Source organism: Eschrichtius robustus, chromosome 18 (genome assembly GCF_028021215.1).
Source record: "Eschrichtius robustus isolate mEscRob2 chromosome 18, mEscRob2.pri, whole genome shotgun sequence".
In the NCBI taxonomy this organism is placed as follows: Eukaryota; Metazoa; Chordata; class Mammalia; order Artiodactyla; family Eschrichtiidae; genus Eschrichtius; species Eschrichtius robustus.
Genome location: NC_090841.1, coordinates 19,487,846 through 19,509,950, shown reverse-complemented (window position 1 = coordinate 19,509,950; position 22,105 = coordinate 19,487,846). Strand labels below are relative to the sequence as shown.

The window sequence follows — 22,105 nt, the reverse complement described above, 5'->3', positions numbered from 1 at the left end:
GGCTCAGTAGTTGTGGCTTGCGGGCTCTAGAACACAGGCTTGGTAGTTGTGGCACACGGGCTTAGTTGCTTAGTCCCGCAGCATGTGGGATCTTCCCGGACCAGGGCTCGAACCCGTGTCCCCTGCTTTGGCAGGCAGATTCTTAACCACTGCACCACCAGGGAAGTCTAGTGACTGACTATGTTGACTATTTTAAATCTCTGCTGGAACTTTTCATAAGGAATCTCAGCTTGAACTTTCAAAAGCCTCTCAAGACCAGGAAGCCAAGACAAGGACCTGTCTAACTGTGTCCTATTATAAAGAGATTAGATTCTTATTGAACATAGACAAATACGTACATTGTCATGAAAAATAAGAATATTTAATAAGAAATTCAGAAATTCTGGAGGGATCAGGCAGAGAGAAAAAGACAGATGTTTTAACCTTTGCTGCCAAGATATACTTTACCAAACTGTTGTTAGTTATAGATAGATAGATAGCTTTAAAGAGAGGAGAAAAAGGGGGTTCTTTGAATCTCAAAAGCAAAACATTAAAGAAGCAGCAGTGTTTTAAATGAAGTCATAAAAATTATAATCATCCTCATCAGTTCATTTAGTATCCTGTAATTAATTCTTGTTTATCTTGATCTTTTGTTAGCAGTTTTATGAATTCATCAGTTTTCCATCAGAGTTTTAGGAATTCTTATTCAGTTCAGTGTTATGATCTTAAAGTTATCAGAAACCTGCATTCTATAGTACTTGTCAGGGTCTTCTCCATGAATTTCTTTGAAGATAAAGCATTTTTTTGCAAGAACACTTTTGCAAAAGCATCAGGGTAAAGCAATAACCATCGACAAATGACAAAAGACAAAAATAGCCATGGTTAAAGATCTGGTGAAAGTTCGCATACAGACACACACAAATAACTCAATTGACAAATAAATTTAGTTATTTCTGTGACATACATTTGAAAATTATGACTGATAACATATCAGAATTTTAGGAATTTCATATCATTTCTAGAACACTTATATATCTATAAAAATACAACAAAAAGAAAGCTTAGTATCACTTAACTGACAATGATTCTTATATAATTTAACATATCAAATAAGCCTAATCAGTTTAGCTTATCTCCTTTAAAATCAGTTTAACTTATTTGAGAAAACAAATCTTTTGAGATGTTCCAGGGGCCTTCTAGAAAATCCCAACTTGCTTCCAGGTTGGAAAGACTCCAATTTAAAATTTGATTTTGGGAAGTTTGTCAAAAATGTCAAAACAATTTGACCCAGGTCGAGTCAGTCTTGCAAAATAAATTAAGCTTAATTTAATTTATTTTAGTTTAGCTTTAGTTGTGTGACTAAACTGGTTTTGTTTGCCCTTCGAATTTTCAAGGCTAGTCCCTGTTTGTTTTTTATTTTCACAACATGAATTTTAGGATGGAGTTTTTTCTATTTCTGTAAAAACATCATTGAGAATTTGATAGAGATTGTGCTGAATCTGTAGATCAGTTTGGGTAGTATATTAACAATATTGTCTTCCAACTCATGAACATGGGATATCTTTCCATTTATTTGTGTCTTTCATATCTTTCAACCATGTTTTATTTTCAGTGTACGAGTCTATTACCTCCTTGGTTAAGTTAATTCCTAAGTATTTTATTCTTTTTGATGCTATTATAAATGAAATTTCCTTTTTGGATTGTTCATTGTTAGTGTACAGAAATGCAATTGATTTTTGTGTATCCTGCCATTTTGCCAAATTCGTTTATTAGTTCTAGCAGGTCTGTGTGTGTGTGTGTGTGCGCATGCACGCGTGCGCGTGTGTAATCTTTAGAGTTTTCTACATATAGGATTATATCATCTGTGAACAGACGTAATCTTACTTCTTTCTTTCCAATTTGGACACCTTTTATTTCTTGCCTAATGTTACTGCAACATTCAAGACATGCTGAGGATTTTAATGAAATCGTGAAGGTGAGAAATAGTTAGGCTAAGAACATATTTTGCAGGTAGAACCAATGAAATTGTTGGCTTGGATGTTGGCTGTGGGAGAGAGAGAGAAGTTAAGGATGATCTCTAGGTTTATGGTCATATCAGCTGGCTGAATCATTGTAGTGCCATTTGATTAGATGGGGTAAATGGGAGAGCATGCACTTGGACGGGGACTAGAAAAGCTGTAATTTGGCCATAGATGTGGATAATATAGTTAAAAGCAAGAGAATATGATGAGAAGAGGTCAGAAGACAGACTTTTGGGGCAAGCTCACATTTAGAGAAAGGATAGAAGAGAATCAGAAAGGAAAGGAAAAAAAAAAGAGAGAAAGAAAGAAAGGGAAGCAAAGAGGAAACAATCCAAGGGATAGAATAAGAACCGAGAGAGTCGGAGAAACGAGGAGAACTGGCAGTGGTGAACTGGCAGTGGTTAACTGCACAAAACAAATTGAGGAAGGAAGATGAGGACTGAGAAAGGACCTTTAACGTGAGCAATGAGGATGCCATTGATAACTTTTGACAGCATTTTCAGCAGAATGGGTAAGGCCTCCACCCATGTGCAAGTAAGTTGAAAAAGCAAGTGGGGGGTGGAAATAGCTCTAAATAGCTCTCAAGTGCTGTACTTATATAAGGTGGTGCTGATGTTACTGTTGTGTGGAAACAAAAACATTTAGGAGAACTAAAAGCCACTTAAAACCCCTGAGTCTAGCCCATCACATCCCCTTGATCTGTTGTGAAAGATGCTGATAAAAACAGTCATTAGAGGGGCAGGGCTAATGCAGGTTTCTTCCTTTAGATGTAGTCCCTAAGTGGAAATCTTACCCTCTTCATCTTGAGAAGGAAGCCAGCACCGGCGCTCACACCAAAGTTCTATAAAGCACAGATGACTTTCTGACCAGAGTTCCTTTTTCTCTTGCTATTGGCTGACACTGTTCATAAAATACAATTTGCTGTTTCACTTTTCTTTTAAATGAGCAAGCTGAATTACTTGGAGGAAGAAGACAAAAGAGATAGAGGAGACAGAGCCAACGCAGCTGAAAGAAAGAAAACTCAGGTGAGCATTTTAATCTTTGCTTTGTTAACTCATTGTTAAGAATTATGCTTTGCTTATCGCTTCATAGTAAGAAGAATAATTTTTAAAAAGTAAGTTTATTTTGTTGTACTGTAAACTTTTTTCTACCAGATAAATGATATTTTTTAAAATATTGGGAAAGTACAAAGAAGTAGAAGGAAGCAAAAACCACAGCTTCTATTGATATTTTCAGGGTATTTCTTTCCATTCTTTTTTGTGTGTCTGCTTATGATTTTAGTTGATTTTCATAGTTGTGTTCGTACACAATGGATACATTATATTCCTTTTTTCCGTTAGAGCATGCATTTTCCCACATTGCTGTAAATACCTCATAATCATAATTTAAAATTGCTACATAGTATTGCATTGAGGAGATTTACTGTACTTTACCCAAGCATTCCCCTATTTGGGGCCATAAAGCATCTTTCCTATTTTTATAGAGTGGGTCATTTGATTATGTAAGATATATGTTTTTTCCATTCAGAGTCTTGTTTTTTGAGGAGAGGAGGTTAGATTGGAGAATGTAGATTTCAGCAGTTTTACTGAGAGGCACAATGAGAGGGAAAGAGTTTGTGCAAGCGTGTGTTTATAATCTGCTTATAACCTTTGGGGCCACAATCAGTGGTTCTCAACTCTGGCTGTACATTCCGTCAGAATCACCTGATTCTGGGGAGATTAGAAAATTACCTTTAGAATAATTGAAAATTAACTTTGGTGGTGATGAGCCAGTCATCTGTAGGTTTTTTGTTTTAGTTTGATTTGGTTTTGGGTTTGTTTGTTTGTTTGTTTTTAACTTTCAAAATTTCTCAGATGGTTCTAACGGGTGGCAAGCGTGATAACAGCCGACCTAGGTTATTTGAAATATTTTCCTGTCTCTGATCCATACCTGAGAGTAATACATTTTAAGGGAAAGGGAGATACACTATCAGGCAAGCCACCCAAATATTCCTTTCAATACTGTATAAATAATGCAAAAGTAATTTGGGTGAAATGTCAAACTTCTAGCAATTTCTATTCTCCACCTCAATCCCATAAACCCTTAAGACGAGGATCTACTTGAGAGTTCCAATTTACTAATGCTTTAAAGAGATGGGTCTGTTTCCAGTGCATTGGTGGTTAGAAGTTAGAGAGGTGGAGGCTCCAGAATGTTCTAAAAGTATCAGAATTAAGCCCAGCGTCTGTTAGTGTTCCGCCAAGGTGCCAGCCTTAATTTCATTTGCAATCTCTTCAAGGATCAATGAATGATAAGGTGGGCATTTAATAGCTGGCCACTGCAATTAAATTTTATTAATAGGTATAAATTTCGTTAATATTAAAAAGCAAAGACTGGGATTGAATTGGGGAGCAGCAGGTGGACGGCCCTGCCTTTCCAGGATCATAGACCTGGCACTTACCTTCTCTGGACCTTGTATCCCCGGAAGGAAAGTGGACAGAATTTCCAAACCAGAGCTGTTGCTTTGCTTTCTCCAATCAGGAATTGAGAATAGAACAAAGGCAGCTAAACCAAGTTGAAGCCTCCACTGCTGCTTTCCTAGCCTACAGAAGGGATGTACTTCTTTTGATTCAACCTAACTTGATCAAGAGCACGTTAATGAAGTCTCTTCTTGTTTTGACTTGATGGAGGAGAATATCTGTTTAGCACCTTCTTTGATGAACATAAACATCACAGGGTACTTCACTGTTTACAAAACCCCTTTCCATACAGTAGTTCATTTGATCCACAGAATAGCCTTGAGTGCTGGAGTGTGTAATTCTTATTTTAAAATAAGAAAGTGAGGCCAATAGAACACAGGATCTTTCCTAGGGTAGAACCAGAGTTGGCCCAATCTGGTTCAGTTCAGGGCACATACATGGCCCTTTCCTTACAGCTTGAGTAATGGTTATTGTGAAAAATTTGTTCAAATTTTGTTATGTCTATATAATTGAATATTATTTTAGCTATTTACATGACATTGATGTTTATTAGTTGGCACAGAAAAATGATCATGATTTAGCGATAAGAAAAAAAGCAAGGTACAAAACTGCATTAAAATATGCACTCATTTTTGTTTAAAAATATGTATATTTGAAGAAAGATGAAAGGAAGCAAAGGCACAAACATTTATATATGTCTGGTTGGTGGTAAAGCTAGTAATTTAAGTTTATTTCAGCTTGTATTACCTTGTTTCTGTTTGTTTTAACCACATTCACTGCTTGTGTAATAAAAATGTAAAGTAAATTAAATAGAATTGTTCTTGTCTTTCTGGTTGGCTCTTCTCCAGAGGAAATGGTCCCAGCTCCTTTCCTTGGCCATAAGGAAGCCAGTCATTTAATTCTTGATGAGTTTTGTTCATTACTTGTCATGAATCTTCCTGTTATTGTTAGCTCGCATCGACTGAAAACTTACCAAGTGTCAGGCACCAAGTTAATCTTTTTACATCTATTTTCCTCAGCAATACTCACTCCCGTCCTCCCTCTGCAGATGAGGGTCTTGAAGTACAGGAATAAGAGGGACCAACAGGCAGAGCTGAGGGTCGAACCTGGGTCCCATCTAACTTAAAACACATGTTTTCATTCACTATACCATCTTTCCTGCCTATCCACCTGGGGTCATCAAGGGTACCCTCATCACGTAAGCAACACCCGTTTGGGAAGAAAGGTGATATATTTTTGCGGTGTACTCATTTCTATGTGTCAGGATCCCCTTGGGCATTCGAGTGCCTTGTGTGTGCTCCAGACTCAGGGACTCCTCCTGCTTTTCTAGTTTGTCATGCACACCAGACATCTGAGACGTGCTAATCCCCCAAGGCTAAGCCTGGAAGGTGAAAGCCTAACAAGGGATTGTGATATTACCCAGTGAGCTCTGGTTAACACAGCAGCCAAGCTGGGTAATGCAGAGAAAGGCAAGAATTGGCCTGGGTTGATCAGCTCTGCTGTAGAGGCTTATCAAATCCATAACAGAACCCCCAGCACTATATCTATGCTGTTCTCAGGGAGCTGCCCACTGCCTTCTTTGTGTTGGAATTACTTACGTGTGAGTCTCATTCCTTCTACTGGATGAAGAATGCCTGAGGATGGAGTCCTTGCAGGCAACCCAGTACATGGGCTCCATTAAGAATAAATGGACAGGGGTAAATAAATTAATTCATCAATGAATGTGAACTTTAGTTAACGGCTTCTGTTTCTCTCTGTTGAACCTATTAACCTCTTTATATTCACTGACCCATGGAGAAAGTAGTACAATCTTGGACAACCTTTAAAGGAAAACTTCTCCTATTGGATGACTTAGTGGCAGTAAGGGCTGACCCCTCTGACAAAGGAAACGGAGGCTGGAGCAGCAACCTGGAACCAAAGAATCCCAAAGTTGGAGGGTCCTCAGGAAGAGCCAGGGCCAGTGCAGAAGCTTTTTACATCTTTACTGTTTCAAGGAGAGGTTTCAAAGAAGGAAGCAGATCTGAGGAAGAACAAGAAGGAGGAAGGGAGGGGAGGGGCGAATGGGCCAAGGGAAGAGCAGAGAAAGGAAGAGAGAGGAAGGAAGGGAAGGGGTGGGGAGTCTATTTGCTCTGGACATTTAAAGATTAATTAAGCTGGGAAAAATGAAAACGGTCCAGTCCCAGGTTATTACTCCTATTGTATATTATAAAAACAAGAATAGTTTTATCATTTAAAAAAAAAAACTATTTCCTATGTAAGTATCCTCCTGTGAGGCTACAGAGAGAGCATTTTACCTCATTTGCCCCTCTGGTACAGGAAACACAATCAGCTACAGGATGCTTGAAGGCATCACAGATTCTTTGAAGTAAGTTGGTTTCTTTTCATTTTGAGTCTTACCTCAACAATAACTTTGTTCTCTTACAAATTCTCTTGAGAGGTTTGAAGGCGACTCGCCTGGTTAGTTGTAGCAGAACTTGTTGGCCCGGAGCCAGAAAGACAATTTGCAACCCTCAGAGATATAAAGAGGGTCACCTCCTATGATGCTGGGGTCCCTTTTGTAGTCTTCCTTTTGCCCCCATGCCATTGACCCTATATATTCCTGTCCCCAAATCTTAGATTTGAATTTCAGAGACAGAACGTTTGTGAGGAAAAATGCACTAACATCATTCCGTTGCGAAAGACCATTGGGAATTTTTTTTTCCCCAGGGGCTATCTGGGCAGGCAGTACAGTGAGACATAACATGAGGGGGTGTTGGATCACAGCTTCATTTGCTCACTCACTGGTCATTTCTTTGTGCATGTTTATGGCCATGAGCTGTGGCAGCGTCTGGGATACAGCAGTGACAAGTAAGGCGTTCTAGCCTTCAGCGAGCAAACATTCTGGTGGGTGGGGATAAGCAGGAGTTAGTGGCTGCCCCGTGGGGTAGTGTGACGATAGAAAGCACTGGATCAGCAGCCAGTCAAGACCCGGAGGGGTCAGAGGAGGCTTTTTCTAGAGGATTCTAGAAAAAAACCTGAGGCTGGTGAGAGAGAGCCAGGTGATGAGCTGGAGCTCAGAGCGTGTAGGCAAGACAGAACCTGGTATGTTCGGAGCACTGAAATAAGTTCCACGAGGCTGGAGTGGACTTTACTGAGGAGAGTGGTGGCAAGGTGACAGCCTGTATTGGGGGGCCCTGAGCTGGCCCCTGTGATGGAAGGAGGGGCTGGTGGAAACCTTCGGTAATAAGGGCATGTCTGCCTCAGAGGAGACACTGGGCAGCAGGATGGTCTGGGGGAGTGGGGAGCCGGCAGTGTGCTTTGCCCCTTGCTCTCTCCTTTTTAGGTCACACAAGCCCACTGTCCCCAGGCTACTGGCAGCTGGCTAGGGCTCTTTCCTGGGCAATTCCCCTGGTTTTCAATTTTTTGAGACATAGGAAAACATTTTCTTCTCATCAGTTTCTTACTATCCTTTACGGGCATCCTGCACCTGGCATACTGAAAAGTTCTTAGGCTTTTTTTCCCCTGGCAGCAGTCAGGCTCGCACAGGCTTGCTAACGCATTGAAAGTGTACGATGTGCCAGGCTCGGTGCAGCTGGGGGGCGTGGATTTCAGTGTGCTGCCTGCCTGGTCCCCTCAATACACCGAAAGGCTGAGCACTTGCTAATGCCCACACCACCAGTAAGGGCTAGAGCTAGGATTTGGATCCTGTTGGGATTTACTCCCCAAATTTTCCTATGACTTCTTAACACCTTGGAATCCTTGCAGGAATCCTATGCTGTGTAACTAACTACCTTGGTAAATAATTCCTTTGCTCCAAGAAGTGAATTTAATGATGGGATATGAAATGCCAAGGCGAAAGGCAGAGAGGGAGTTTTCATTTGAGTGAGTGGGCTTTGGGGGAGCCCCTGAGTCATGTCACTTAGTCACTTTGATTGTGGACAGGGAGAGTCCTAATGCTGACACAATCCCTTGGAAATTATTGGAATGAGTAGGGCAATGGCCTCTGAGATAATACTTGCTGATTTTCTGTCTTTGGAATCAGAAGACTTGGAAATCAGAGACTCAGCTGCAGAACGATTCTGTGGCCTTTCTTGGATCAGAAATTGGGTTAATAACAGATACCTCCAATCTTCCTTGATACACTGATGAAGTGCATTAGAAAATGATTTTTTAAATGCTTGGGACTTCCCTGGTGGTCCAGTGGTTAGGACTCTGTGCTCCCAATGCAGGGAGCCCGGGTTCGATCCCTTGTCAGGGAACTAGATCCCGCATGCATGCTGCAACTAAGAGTCCGCATGCCGCAGCGATTATCCCACGTGCTGCAACAAAAACTCGCAGCAGCCTAAATAAATAAATAAATAAATAATTTTTTTAAAAAGCTCAGGTATTTTTATAAAATTAAATCCACAATCAGCTTTATAGGCTTATATATTCTAAACATAGAAAAACCGAGAAGTTATGAGAGCCAGAGAGAAGACAGCACTAAGTCAAAATAATGCTTTAAAAAAAAAAAAATGAAGCCGTATCTCCAAGGAGCCCAGAGCTCTCCTTACATGTTAAGCTTTCTCTGTGTCGAATTTGTGGTTGTTTGGTTATTGTGGAGCCTGAGTGTTAGTGGTTCGGATGAACATGGAAGAAATGCTAGCTGTGGGAGAATATTAGAGAATGAAATAAGGCGATTCAACAAGGATGGAGGTGGGAAGAAGGATGTCGAGATACTGCCACACGTGTCGCTCTCAGAGGCAGAGAGGCCCCTCATGGGCTTGGATGCCAACCTTCTGCTAGGGCTCAGGCCCTGCCTTATCCCTGGGATAAGTTGTTCTCTGGGAGAACAACAAACAATGAAATTGTGAAAAGACTCCAGTTTTAAGGTGTAGTTATCCCCGAAAGTGTCCGTAACCCACAGGCACCTTTTTGCACCGGGAAATTCTCAAGAACGGAATTTCAGAAGAGAACATGCAAACTGACCGATCAAGTGAATAGAGGGGAAAAGCTTGTCAGCAAAAGAGAGAAAAAAGGCAGCTGTTGCTAAACCGTCAGCAAGACGCTGCTACTTAAAAGATCTGATATTTTGACCGTACCAACACTCTCCAGATTATCAGTTTTCACCCACGCTGACCTTTGTCCTGATGGCAGCTCTGGCAATACACTTCGTCTTGAGGTGTTTCTTCCTCCATCTGCCCATGTGCATTTGGAGTGGTGGATGTCATTTTACCATACACTCTGTGGTCTGAGCAAAGCTCTGCTTTTAGTGGGAGAAGGCCACAGCTACTGTGCACTGCATGTCCAGCCTCACCCCAAACGGGGCCTGACAGGCAATATTTCAAGAGGGCCCAGCAGCCTGAGGCAGAGTCCAGGCAAGGAAGGCTTTGGTGGGTTCTCAGGCATCAGGGCAAGTGCTAGAAGGAGAGAGAGGCAGGTGTCAGCTCAAGGGCACATGTAGATCGGCAGCAGGTAGAAATCACTAAGAAGTTGACAACCCAATGACTGTGATTTCAAGAAAAGATTCTAATTAGGAAACTTAATACCATAGAGTGTGTCTGGTCTTTAGAAATAAAATAGAAAACCAAGATAATGAAATTCAGAAGTTATTTGGGAGGGTTCTGAACTTCATCTGAACTTTCTGGAATTTAGTCAGGAAGCAGGGCTGAAAGACTGATTAATCACCAGTATCCCCCTTCCTACTGGCCCAATCCTGGTGGGAATCCTGAGGAATCTGGGGAGAAATGGTGAAGGGGGGTTGGACAGTTTCCTTGTGAAAGAAGCCAGTGAGAGGAGGCGATTACAAGTGGGAAACTACTCAGAGCACTCGGTCCCCCGAGGGATCCTCTGCCTGGTGGGACTGTTCCCACCCTTGCTGCCAGGACTCATTCAGCTCTTCCCCTTGATGGAAAACAGACCAGGTCCAAAGACTGCTCCTCAGGGCTTCAAGCTCTCCAGGAATCCCCTGAAATCTCAGGAAGAACACAATGACTTTTCTGTCTGCTGAGCTCTGGGGCAAGTCTGGCACAGTTTGGTTGGGATCTGGGATGAGAGGTTGGGCCCTACGAGCTTTGCAACTTCCAAATGTGGACTCCTAGCCAGAGGACAGATATGAGACAATGAAACTCTACTTAGGCCATAGGCCCTGGAGGGGTAACTTCATGGTCGTCCGGGAGAATTATCAGGATAGCAGGGAGAATTATCAGACCCAGGACCCTGGCTGAGGAGTCCCTCTGGGGCCCAGAGCTGTTAAAGAGATCTTTGCCGCACAGAGAAAATAAATTGGAGAATTTGCTCCTGGGGGACTTCCAAAGTCATAAGTGCTATTTAACACCTACTGGTTTACAGCAGATCTGCAAGCACCCCTTTCAATGATGGGCTGACTTCACAGCTATGAGGTATGGGGAAGTAAATGGCATTCAGAAGGCAAAGGAGCATTAGGCTGGTGGTGTGAGACGTGACTTGCACTTTGAGGCACTTTGGGAGAGACAGGGTAGAGGATGAGAGTAGCAGAATGCTCCGAGGTGCTGACTCCATGGAAACAGGGCCCCATGTTGTTCACTCCCCTGCCCCCTATTTATTCCGGAAGCCTGGAGACCAGCTCAGTTCCTCATTCAAAAGAGGTTGTAATCTCAGATCTTTTCATTTGTATTTCTGTTTTGGTCTCCAAGCATTTAATTCACTTTATCCCTCGAAAAAATTCTAAAAGTGCAAGACTGTTCCTGGGAGGCTAAAGAAGTCTCCGAAGCTTTACGTTTCCACCAGCACATTTGGAGCCTGCTACAACTGAGGGCTGAGCCAGCAGTGTTGGATTTCAAAAACGAGGCCCTCACTGATACTTCTCTGTTTTGTGGGACATATTAGTTTTGCACTCCAGGGCCTCTGGGATTCTGAGGTTGTAGGATCTTCCAATCCAGAGGGTCGAATGCTCTCTGCACAGCTTCAGGGAGCTAAGTCTGTGAGCTTTTGCAATAATAACAGCTAATGATGCTGAAAGCTCAGCCTCTGTGCACTGGTGCTGCATCAAATCTCGGAGACAGAGTTTTGGGTGAAGTAGAAAAGAATAACTTTATTGCTTTGCCAGGCAATGGGGGACACAGTGGACTCCTGCCATTGAAACTGTGTGTCCCAACCCAGGAGGATTTGATGAGTTTTAGAGCAAACGATTCAAGGATGGGGCTGCTGAACAAGATTAGCATGTGTGCAGCACCTATACTCCTAATCTGGTCTCAGGTGATCTTCTCCTTTTTTTTTGGCCATACCATGCGGCAGGTGGGATCTTAGATCCTCCGACCAGGGATCAAACCGTGCCCCCTGCATTGGGAGCATGGAGTCTTAACCACTGGACTGCCAGGCAAGTCCCTCAGGTAATCTTCTCAATGAGCTTCTCTGGTTTCTTTAATCTGGCCTCAGGTGGTCTTCTCTGGTATGAAGAATGCTGACATCTTCCATTTGTTGGGTTTTAATTCTATGAAGAGCTTAAAGACATTGTTATGTGTATCCCTTGAGGCAGAACCAGGACCCTGTCCCAAGGCTGCACTATTGTTTCTTGGCTGCCCCTCCCTTGTCTTTGCATCCCTTACCTTCCCGGATTAGCAACTGTTTGAATCTGCCCTTTGGAACTCAGGGAAGGTCATGGAGGTTGGAGTCTGTTCCCTACAAGAAAAGGGGGACAGAAAGGCTTCCGTGCCCAGGAGCCCCTGCTCGGTTTCACTAACATATGCTGCTTTCTCCTCTGGTCCAGACTCTGACCTCAGTGCCACTCACAGCTTTTCTTGCTTAATCCTCACAACAACCCAGAGAAGTAAGGACTATTGTCTTCATTATCTCCATTTTACTGATAAGGAACTGAGGCAGGGAGATAAAGGCAGCTGTCCAATGTCACAGAGAGCTGGTGAGTGAAAGAACCAGGATTCAAACCAGAGTTTGTGTTCTTACCTGCTGCTCTACTACTGCTTCCCTGCAGCAGAGAGGAATCCTTGTCATTCCTTTCACCATTTTTATCATTAAATCATCTCTCAGCCTTTGCTTTTATATTTTTACAAATGCTCTGAGATCCTTTTCGCCTCTTTAATCATATGCCTAAGCCCACACTTTGAGATTTAATCACAGTAGTAAACGTCATTGTGTGCTCACCCTGTGCAAAATACCTCACGTTCCTTATGCCGTTTACAGATAAGGAAACTGAGACTCTGAGAAGATAAGTTATTTGTTCAAGATTCCCAAGCTTGAAAGTGGCAGATTTGGCTCTATGACCTTACACCAACATTTCTATGAACTTCAAAAAGAATGTTCTATTTGCCATTGCACTGTATGCAGTAGCTCTGGGAGCTAAAATCCAAGTTATGCTCTAAAGTTATTAGGGAAGATAAAGAGCATTATTGTGGAGAGAGCTGTGATTTGCAGGTTGGGTTATTAAAACAGAAGCTTCCCACTATGGAGAACTTCAAACCCACAAGGACATGGCGGTTGGACGTAGACGTAAGTGAGGAGGAGAAGAAGACTAATGGGGCTGTGAATTCACCTGGGCCATCAGATTCTGTAATCTGTGTCTAACACCTGCACTTTATGAGCCTGCTATGTGCTATGGTAACTCTCACTTGTCTAGTGATTAAGAGTTTACCAAGTTCCCTCAAATACGTGTGTGGCATAATAAGGTATGCAAAATCAGTAGAGGACTGTCCCTTCCTCTTGCAAGTCTCATAATCTGGAGAGGCCAGTGTAATGTCTGCCTAAGATGTATCTGTCAAAGCACATGAAGAATTAATTTCAGGCTGCTGTAGTTTATTTACAAGCGCTGCAGGAGTGATGAAAAAAGAGAGAGACCCGTGAGAAGTGTCAGTTGGGTAAGGTGACATGCAGAAGGTGATACAGGTGTTGAAGAAGAGGATTTGGCTTGACTAGAGTTGGGCACCCTGCAGATCGGGGAGAAGGGGGATAGAGAAGAGGGGAAAGGCAGAGGTAAAAGAGAGCAGAGTGAACGGCACAGGTACGTGCCCGAAGAAGTGCAAATCCAGGTTTCCGCTGCCTGGCGTTGAGGAGCAGCAAAATAATAGCAATAATGCCAGCTTTACGGTTTTCAAAGTGCTTTTACATCCATTATTGCATTTGCTCCTCTCAGAGCTCTTTCCTGATATGGAGTCCAGGGGCAACATTACCCGCATTTTACAGACACACTTCCCCAAAGAAGCTAAGTGATGTGTTAGCCAAGGCCCTGTGTACCTAGAAACTGGCAGACCAGGACCCAGACTTCTGTGCTTTTCCCACCATCTGTCACTTTGTGGCAGGCTCCACTAGCTGAATCTCGTTTATGAAAATACAGGTATTGCTGGGACAAGGGGTGCAAAGTCTTAGAGCTAGAAAGTGGGACGGTTGGGAGTCAAATCACGTCTACTGGACTTCAGATTCGGTGTACATTCTACTCTAGCCCTGTTCAGGTGTCTGATGTTGAAAAGATAGGACAAGAAATGAACAGAAGAAGACATTGCAGTCATTTGTAGGAGATGGGCTGAGAGTAAGAAGGTGTCTCAAGAGAAAAGAATGCATCCTCCCTCCCTGACTTCCTCCAAAAACAAACCCTTCACAGAAGCTGAGCTGAGATGTTCTCTCTCTCCTCTGAGAAAGCGGTCACTTTCTCAACCCCTGCTCTTTTATCAGCTTCCTGGTCTTGGAGTCCTGCCCCACCCCCTCTGAACACTGATAAGCTTATTGCTAAATCTCCTGACACTTGACACGTTTTATCCCCACTGACCACTCCCCCCTCCTTGAAGTTGCATTCTTTTTTTTTTTTTTAACCTGGGCCCTCAGCAGTGAAAGCGTGGAGCCCTAACCACTGGACCACCAGGGAATTCCCAGAAGTTGCCTTCTTGATTCGTGTCTTATCATTCGGCCAGTCTTTCTCAATCGTCTTTCCAGGCTCCGGTTCTCTCTGCCTGTCCCTTAATTGTTGATGTTCCCCGAGGTTCTGTTCTTGATCCTCTTTCCTTCTCTGCTCTTAAAGCCCTGCAGGAGCTCCTCCACTCTTGTGGCTTCAGGTACCAAGTGTTGATGGCCCCTAAATTCATCAGGCTCTAGACTGCAATGGGACAGTTCTTGCGTGTGTTTTGTCGACTTTAAAAAAAAAAAAAAGTACAACGTAAGAGTTGCAAGTTAAGTTTTAGTTGGGGCAAAATGAGGACTGCAGCCCGGGAGACAGCATTTCAGATAACTCTGAGAAACTGCTCCAAAGAGGTGGCGGTGGGGGGGAAGAGGTCAATATATATGTGATTTTGGTGAAGGGGGAATACATGCAATCAAGCACATATTTTTGCAGAAGTTCTCATCAGGGTTACTGCTAGTCACGAGGAGCAGACGTCACCATGAAGGAATTTAGTGCTTTTCTGGATATGAGAAGATGCAAGAATTGGGCTCATCAAATCAGCTCCTGAAAATATCTTAACTATCTGAAGACCTGTTCTGCCAATTTTTCTCAGAGCACCAGGTGCCTCATTCCTGATCTCCACTCTGAATTCCTTTCAGGGGGTGTTGAAGGTCAGCAGCTGCACTGGCACCTGATTTAATCCTTGTAGAGGTAGATGGCAAGTGCCAATTTGTAGTTGACAGTTTCATAAATGCTTCAAATTCAAAATGCCCCAACTTGAACTCATTTTACCACCCCAAACAGCAATTTCCTCTTATTCCTCTTCTGTTCTTTTTATCAATGTAATGTACCATTCTCCCCCCCAAAATACATGAGAGGGTCCTTGACCATCCCCACCTCCAACTGCCCCTCACCTTCCATAATTAGTCCATCTCCAACTCCAGTCAACTCTCTTTCCTTTCTACTCTCAATCTCATCCAGATATGTTCACCCCCTCTTTCCTGGACAATCACAAGAGCATCCCCACGTGTCTCTCAGGACCTAGGCTTGCCTTCTTCCAAAAAGTCCTCCATCCCTGCCAGAATCACACCTTTAAAATGCAGATCTGCTCCCCACAATTCAAGGGCTCTCATTGCCCTCAAGATAAAACCCAAGATCAAACTCCCCAGTGTGGATGTAAGTCATTCTCAAACTACCCTCTGCCTACCTCATCCTTCCTTTCATGCCTCACCTAGACTATCATATTTGCAGTTCCTCAAACTGTGTCACAGCGTCTTAGGGCCTCAGTCTTTGGGCTCTGCTGCCAGGTCACAGGCTTGTACCTGAGAACCGAAGGTAAGCACACCTGTGGACTTACAGTCTTAGTCAGTGCTGATGATGGGGGCAGGATGTGTGACAAGGTCTATCCTGGCAAGGCATCAAAATATTTTTTTTCCTAAGTATAAATAAAAATAACTTCTGTGAGGTTTTGAACAGTTGCAGCTTTGCAGTGACCATGAAAACATCCTAATCATCCACATAAGCTCTTCATCCTCGTTAGACTTTGGTCATGCGGCATGTTTAGTTTTCTTCATAACTGCAATCTGGAATCTCCATCTGCTGCTGCTTTGCATTGTTTCTTCTTTGTTGTTTTATTATCAGTAAAGCTGCAGGAAACAAAGCCTCAATTCTTTCTTTGTTCCAAGACCGCTTTCAGTCCAGGAGGCTGTGCTCTCCCTCTAAGGCGGTGCAAATTACGCTGTCAATTTAGTTCCTAATTTTCCTTGAATTTACCTCTTCATATATTTCTCAGCTTCCTGTCACATACTTAATTGGTCTGGCTGATTTTTACAGACACTTCTAACAGGCCATTTCTTTTTCTTTTTTCTTTTTTTTTTTAGCAGTCTAGTGAAAGTTTGCAGTGTGGTGTAGTCAAGTGTATTTTTTATGGGCGGAAAAGAACAACCAAAGTGTTTCAAAGATTTCTCAAGAGAAAGTGGCCAGCTTAATGGAGTTTTGGATCTGAGCTGGCCCTGCTTTTAGCCTGTGGCTGTTAGTTAAATGAGGCTTCTAGGAAGGGGTGTTTGTGTATTTTCTTTCTTTAGCTTTCCAAGGATTAAGATGCTCTTGGAATCAAAGTCCCAACTTCTGTAGTTATCTTCTTCCTACAAGTGGGGCTGTTTGACAGCCTTGGACCACTCCCACTCCCGTCCCCCTCCAGCCCCTCCAGGGCCCAGAACCAATCCCAATCTGAGGCAGAGGAATTGAAGTAACTCTGGGACCCAGTGTTACCCTTGGGGTAGGTCTGATCCTGATCTGGTGCCTCGATTCTAAAATTGGGCATCTCTCTTTTTCCCGAGATTTGGTCCCCACCTCAACAGGGGAAAAGGGCCTCTGTCTTGGCATTCCTGGCCTGAGGCTCTGTGCCGAAAGTATTGTCCAGCACTGAGGTTCTCCAGGACTCAGGGCCTGCCTGCAATGGCCAACCCTCCTCTCAGATCCAAAGTCCTCTTCTTCCATCATGACCTGGAAGTACAAGGGCCTTGCTGCTTGCAGACTGACCTTCCCTCATGAGTTCTGCCTTCCTCCCCAATTGCTCAAGAAGTCCCTGTTGCTAGGGTCTGTTGTTGGTCCCCTCATATCCCTCAATTCCCTTGTGGAGCAACTGTTACCATCTTCTTTATGATCTCTTGTCTGTGCTCATACCTGCTGGATCCCATTCTCTGCCTATGATAAGGGACTTTCCCCAGCATCTGTAGCTGTCCTTGCGCACTTGCCACCCCCAGTGAAGGAGGAGTGCAGGGCGGGGTGCCAGGTTGCCCTTCTCATTGCAATTTACAGTCCCTGTTGGTCTTGAGATGGGAGAAGTGGTTTTAAGGTCTTCATGGTCAAAAAGTTTAAGAACTTGATTGCTTTCAAGTCTATTTCTACTTTTTCAGATCTTTTCCTAAGATTATATCTGAATCCTGGCTCCAAAGTCAGGACTGTGTGGACAAGGCTGTCCTTTTCAAAATCAGTAACAGGGACTTCCCTGCTGGCGCAGTGGTTAAGAATCTGCCTGCCAATGCAGGGGACACGGGTTCGAGCCCTGGTCCGGGAAGATCCCACATGCTGCGGAGCAACTAAGCCCATGTGCCACACTACTGAGCCTGCGCTCTAGAGCCTGTGAGCCACAACTACTGAGCCCATGTGCCACAACTACTGAGCCTGCGCTCTAGAGCCTGTGCTCCGCAACAAGAGAAGCCACTGCAATGAGAAGCCTGTGCACCACAACGAAGAGTAGCCCCTGCTTGCCACAACTAGAGAAAGCCCTTGCACAGCAACCAAGACCCAACGCAGCCAAAAATAAATAAATAAAATAAATAAATTTTAAAAAAGATAACAGAAAGTGGGGAGGGAAGATTGATCCAAGTGAAAAGCATCTGGGTTTGCTAACTGGCGCTTATAGAGGTTAGGCTCTAACCTCTTTCCACAGAGGCTGGAGGCAGAGGCCCTGTGTCCAGGTGTGGGCTGGAACAAACAGAAAATTCTTTCAGCAGCCTTGAGTTTTCTTAGGCTATGTAAGAAGGGGAGGGTATGGTCATCCTAGAGGTGCAGACTTGAGCTGTTAAAAACCATATTAGCACTTCTATGTTAGCTGTTATTCAAGTCTGTGTAGGCCAAGGTTGACACCTGGTTGAGAAGAGGACTCAGAAGACCTTGGCTAGAGTTTGATCAAGGAGAGAATCTTTGTCAGCTTCCAGAGCAGAAGCTGTGTAATTGATGACTTTCTCCAGGGTCAGAGACAAGCTTTGGATGATACTCATTTGGGCACTGGGCAAAAGTCCCCCCGGTTTGAGGATTCGGCTTCAACCCAATAAATTAATGTTTATTCTGCATTCCAGAAATTTATCATGAAATGTAATGAAGCATATAGTAAAGACATATAGTAAAAGTATAAGCATACAGTAAAAGTGTAAGCATATAGTAAAATATAGGCAATATTTTTTGACTCACGTTTCAAAGAAAAGCTAGTATTTCTCTCTGTTTCATTAAAACCTGGAAAAATGTAAGCAGGAAGTAACTTTTTGTATCTGTTTCTTTTTAATTCAGCATGGAGAGAAAACCTGTGTCCTTACCTCCGTCCATCTCCATATCAGAAATGGAACCCAACGGCAGCTTCAGCAATCACAATAGCAGCAGGAACTGTACAATTGAAACCTTCAAGAGAGAATTTTACCCCATCGTGTACCTGGTAATATTTATCTGGGGAGCCTTGGGAAATGGCTTTTCCATATATGTTTTCCTGCAACCTTATAAGAAGTCCACATCTGTGAATGTTTTCATGCTAAATCTGGCCATTTCCGATCTCTTGTTCATAACCACGCTGCCCTTCAGGGTTGACTATTATCTCAGAGGCTCCAATTGGATATTTGGGGACCTAACCTGCAGAATTATGTCGTTTTCTATGTATGTCAACATGTACAGCAGCATTTATTTCCTGACTGTGTTGAGCGTTGTGCGTTTCCTGGCAACTGTTCACCCCTTCCGGCTCCTTCATGCCACCAGCGTCAAGAATGCCTGGATTCTATGTGTGGTCATATGGATCTTTATCATGGCTTCCTCCACAGTGCTTCTGAAAAATGGCTCTGAGCTGAAGGGCAATGTCACATTGTGCTTGGAGCTGAATCCTAATAAAGTTACTAAACTGAAGACCATGAACCACATTGCCTTGGTGGTGGGCTTTCTGCTGCCATTCTGCACACTCAGCATCTGCTACCTGCTGATCATTCGAGCTTTGTTAAAGGCGGAGGTCCCAGAATCAGGGCTGCGTCTTTCTCACAGGAAGGCGCTAACCACCATCATCATTGCCTTGATCATCTTCCTCCTGTGTTTCCTGCCCTATCATATACTGAGAACCCTCCACGTAGTCGAGTGGAGAGTGGATAAATGCAAAGAGAATCTACATAAAGCTGTGGCCATCACACTGGCTTTGGCAGCGGCCAACAGCTGCTTCAACCCTTTGCTCTATTACTTTGCTGGCGAGAATTTTAAGGACAGACTAAAGTCGGCACTCAGGAAATGTCATTCACAGCAAACAAAGTGAAGCTTTCCTGTGTGTGTGTGTGGTTAAAAAAGGAAACAAGAGTGTAAGGGGTTATTAGGTGACGCTGTTCCTATATCCTTGTGTCCACCTTCATTCACACGTAGTCTCCAAATGACTGTGTATTTATACCATTTCCAACAAAGGTCGATTCCCAAGATTTAACTGACCATGACTTTTGTTAATAAGACCTACTTCAAAATTTTCATTAGGTGTATCTTCAGTGTTTGAGTCTAAATAGAGAGTATAGCAGGAAAAATCCCTATTAGAGTCTTGCAACTTGAAATGTCAGACTGGGAAAAAGTGCTGAGCACGGTGACTGCTGCTTCTCATCAGATCCTGTACCAGATCTCTGGCCCACTAGGCATTCTAAATTCTTAATTTTAAGACCACCCCAACATTCCTAGCTCCAGCTCCTCTTCCCTCTTCAATCCCCTGAGACACAGCCAATTAACAAAGCTACTGGAGGCCCCAGAGCAGATAAGAAAAGCATCCTTAGAATTCAGGGGAAAGACTTAGACTGTGAAGAGGAAGGCTGTCCTCTAACAAAGCAGAGTCAAGGACCCCAACAAGAACAGTGGGACAAAAACAGGGAGAAGAGAGAAAGGGGAAAAAAGAATTTCATTTTGCACTAGGAGAGGGTCTCTAGCACACTGAAGGCAAAGGGCATGCCTCTCTCTTGTCAGGGGGTGAGGAAAACAGGAAGAGTAGGAGGAAGACCTGGGGCATTGCCCTAGCAGGTGGAGGGATTATGTGTGGAATAGGAGAGAAGGGGATCCATTTTACTCTTGAGATTTAGGTTTGGGCTGTTCACTGCAGTTCCCATCCTGCAGGTTAATCCATTTGGATGGGAGCCAGAACAGAGGAGGTGGTGCTAAGGGTTTGCTTGGGCACTCACAGAGAAGGTGGGGTGGAAGGTAAGTTGCAAAGTTGTAAGTTGTGGTACCCCTGAAATTCTATTAACATTTTGGCAGAACATGAGTAGGGTGGCTTTCTTTTGAGAGAGTGTAGCAAAGCACTGGATTGTGGGAGGGAGGTCCTTTCTGTCCAGTGAAACAAGGCTAAGGAGACTACCTACTGCTACCACCATGACCACTGTACTGCCAACAACTGAGTACCCTCTCTGTGCTGGGCAGACTGCCCAAGGCACTTCCCATCCATTAATTCCATTTAACCCTCACACCAAAGCCCTTCATCTTCATTTTACAGATGAAATCAAGGAACTTGTTCAAGTTCACACAACTTCGTAAGAGTTTTAAGAACCTGTGTGCAGAGAGGTTGGCTGGGTGCTTTCCCTTCCATTCCCCTTGCAAACCTCCATAAGGATTAGTTGAAAGTCTGAGTAAGAGTTCTCTTCCCCCATCAGGTACCTACCCCTTCTCACTCCCATGGGCAGACTGAAGGCTGAGGTTTTCTCTTTGGAGTTGTTGACCCCAAGATAGAGTGGAGAGTGGGAGGGTGGTGTTCTGAAGCTAGCAAGGGACTGAAGGAAAGTTTTCATAGAGAACAAGAGCCCCAGAGCCATTCCCTCACTCAGCTGCAAGAATGCCGGCAGACTCATACCTCGTCAAGACAGAAGCCTGGAGGCTCCTCCTATGGGGAAACTGCCCGACTCAAGGAAAAAGACCAACAGACACAGACTTTTGGGTATTCCCCCAACACAAAAGCTGGTTCCGGCCCTATTACCTACCCGACAGGAAGCCCGCACTGCAATTAATCCCTTCTACTCGTAGAGAGCATCTAATCAACCTGTTAGAGCATCACTCTTATTATGAGCAGTCAATGAGGACCACACATCAGAGGAAAGGGCCTGAACATGAGAAACCAACAATGAATGAGAGGGTAGATAGAGACATTTTCAGTATGAAAGATTTCAACGTTTTTATCACCCTCACACTTTTTATTAGAAACCTACTGGAGAATTTGCTTCTCTAAAATAAGAGATTAACCAGGATAAAGGAAAACATGACGTCTAGCAAACAAGGAGTAAGATGAAGAAAATTCCCAGCACGTTTGTGCATAGCAGAAAAACAAGAAACTAATTGATCTGCACACGTTGGAGGGATTTATATTTTTCTTGGATAGCGTGGGATGAACTAGTAAAAATACATAGGAAAATAAGCAAATGAAAAGACAATGCACTTATTAAATGCTAGGGGAAAAGAAACTGTTGTTTAAGAAAGGAAATATAACCATAGTACACTACATGGCTCAGCTGTGAACAATATTTACATAGAGAATGTAAATAGCAAAATACGGTGATATAACTTTTTTCAGGAAATGAGGGGGAGAGGATGTGTATGACAGGGGAGGGGTATGATAAATCTGTGTTCCTATATTTTATCACAGAAAATTCATCATAACTAAAGCTAAAGAATGACAAATATCTGTATAAAAATGTTATTTAACAATAGAGGATAAAGCCCAGAAGAAACAGTGAGCAAGATTGACAGGGACTGCCTTTGGAGAGAAGTTGGGTGTGGGAGGATAAGGTGGGGATTTCTTTTTTCCTCTTAATAAGTATTTAACTGTCTAACTTGTGAACATGTATTGCTGAAATAAAATAAAAATTAAGTTGAAAATTAATTTTAAAATTCAAATTAATTCTGCCTTAACAAAAAAAAAAGACGAGGAAGAAAAGAAAGGTGACCAGAAATGGATATTGTGCACTGAGAGAAGAAAGGAAAGCAGAAAAGGACTACATTTGGATTTGGGCCCCTGAGGGAAACCTACCCAGCCCCCCCCCCATGGAAAGGGAGCTCCCTTT

At 43.3% G+C, this 22,105-nt stretch overlaps 1 protein-coding gene across 1 annotated transcript; it reads left to right on the top strand.

The window, feature by feature from the left end:
• Positions 1-2,955: 2,955 nt before the first annotated feature.
• Positions 2,956-21,867, top strand: CYSLTR2 (cysteinyl leukotriene receptor 2). Its single transcript, XM_068526897.1, has 2 exons — positions 2,956-3,025; positions 18,348-21,867. The coding sequence occupies exon 2, from the start codon at positions 18,349-18,351 to the stop codon at positions 19,339-19,341; it is 993 nt and encodes a 330-aa protein (XP_068382998.1). The 5' UTR covers positions 2,956-3,025; position 18,348; the 3' UTR covers positions 19,342-21,867.
• Positions 21,868-22,105: the final 238 nt, after the last annotated feature.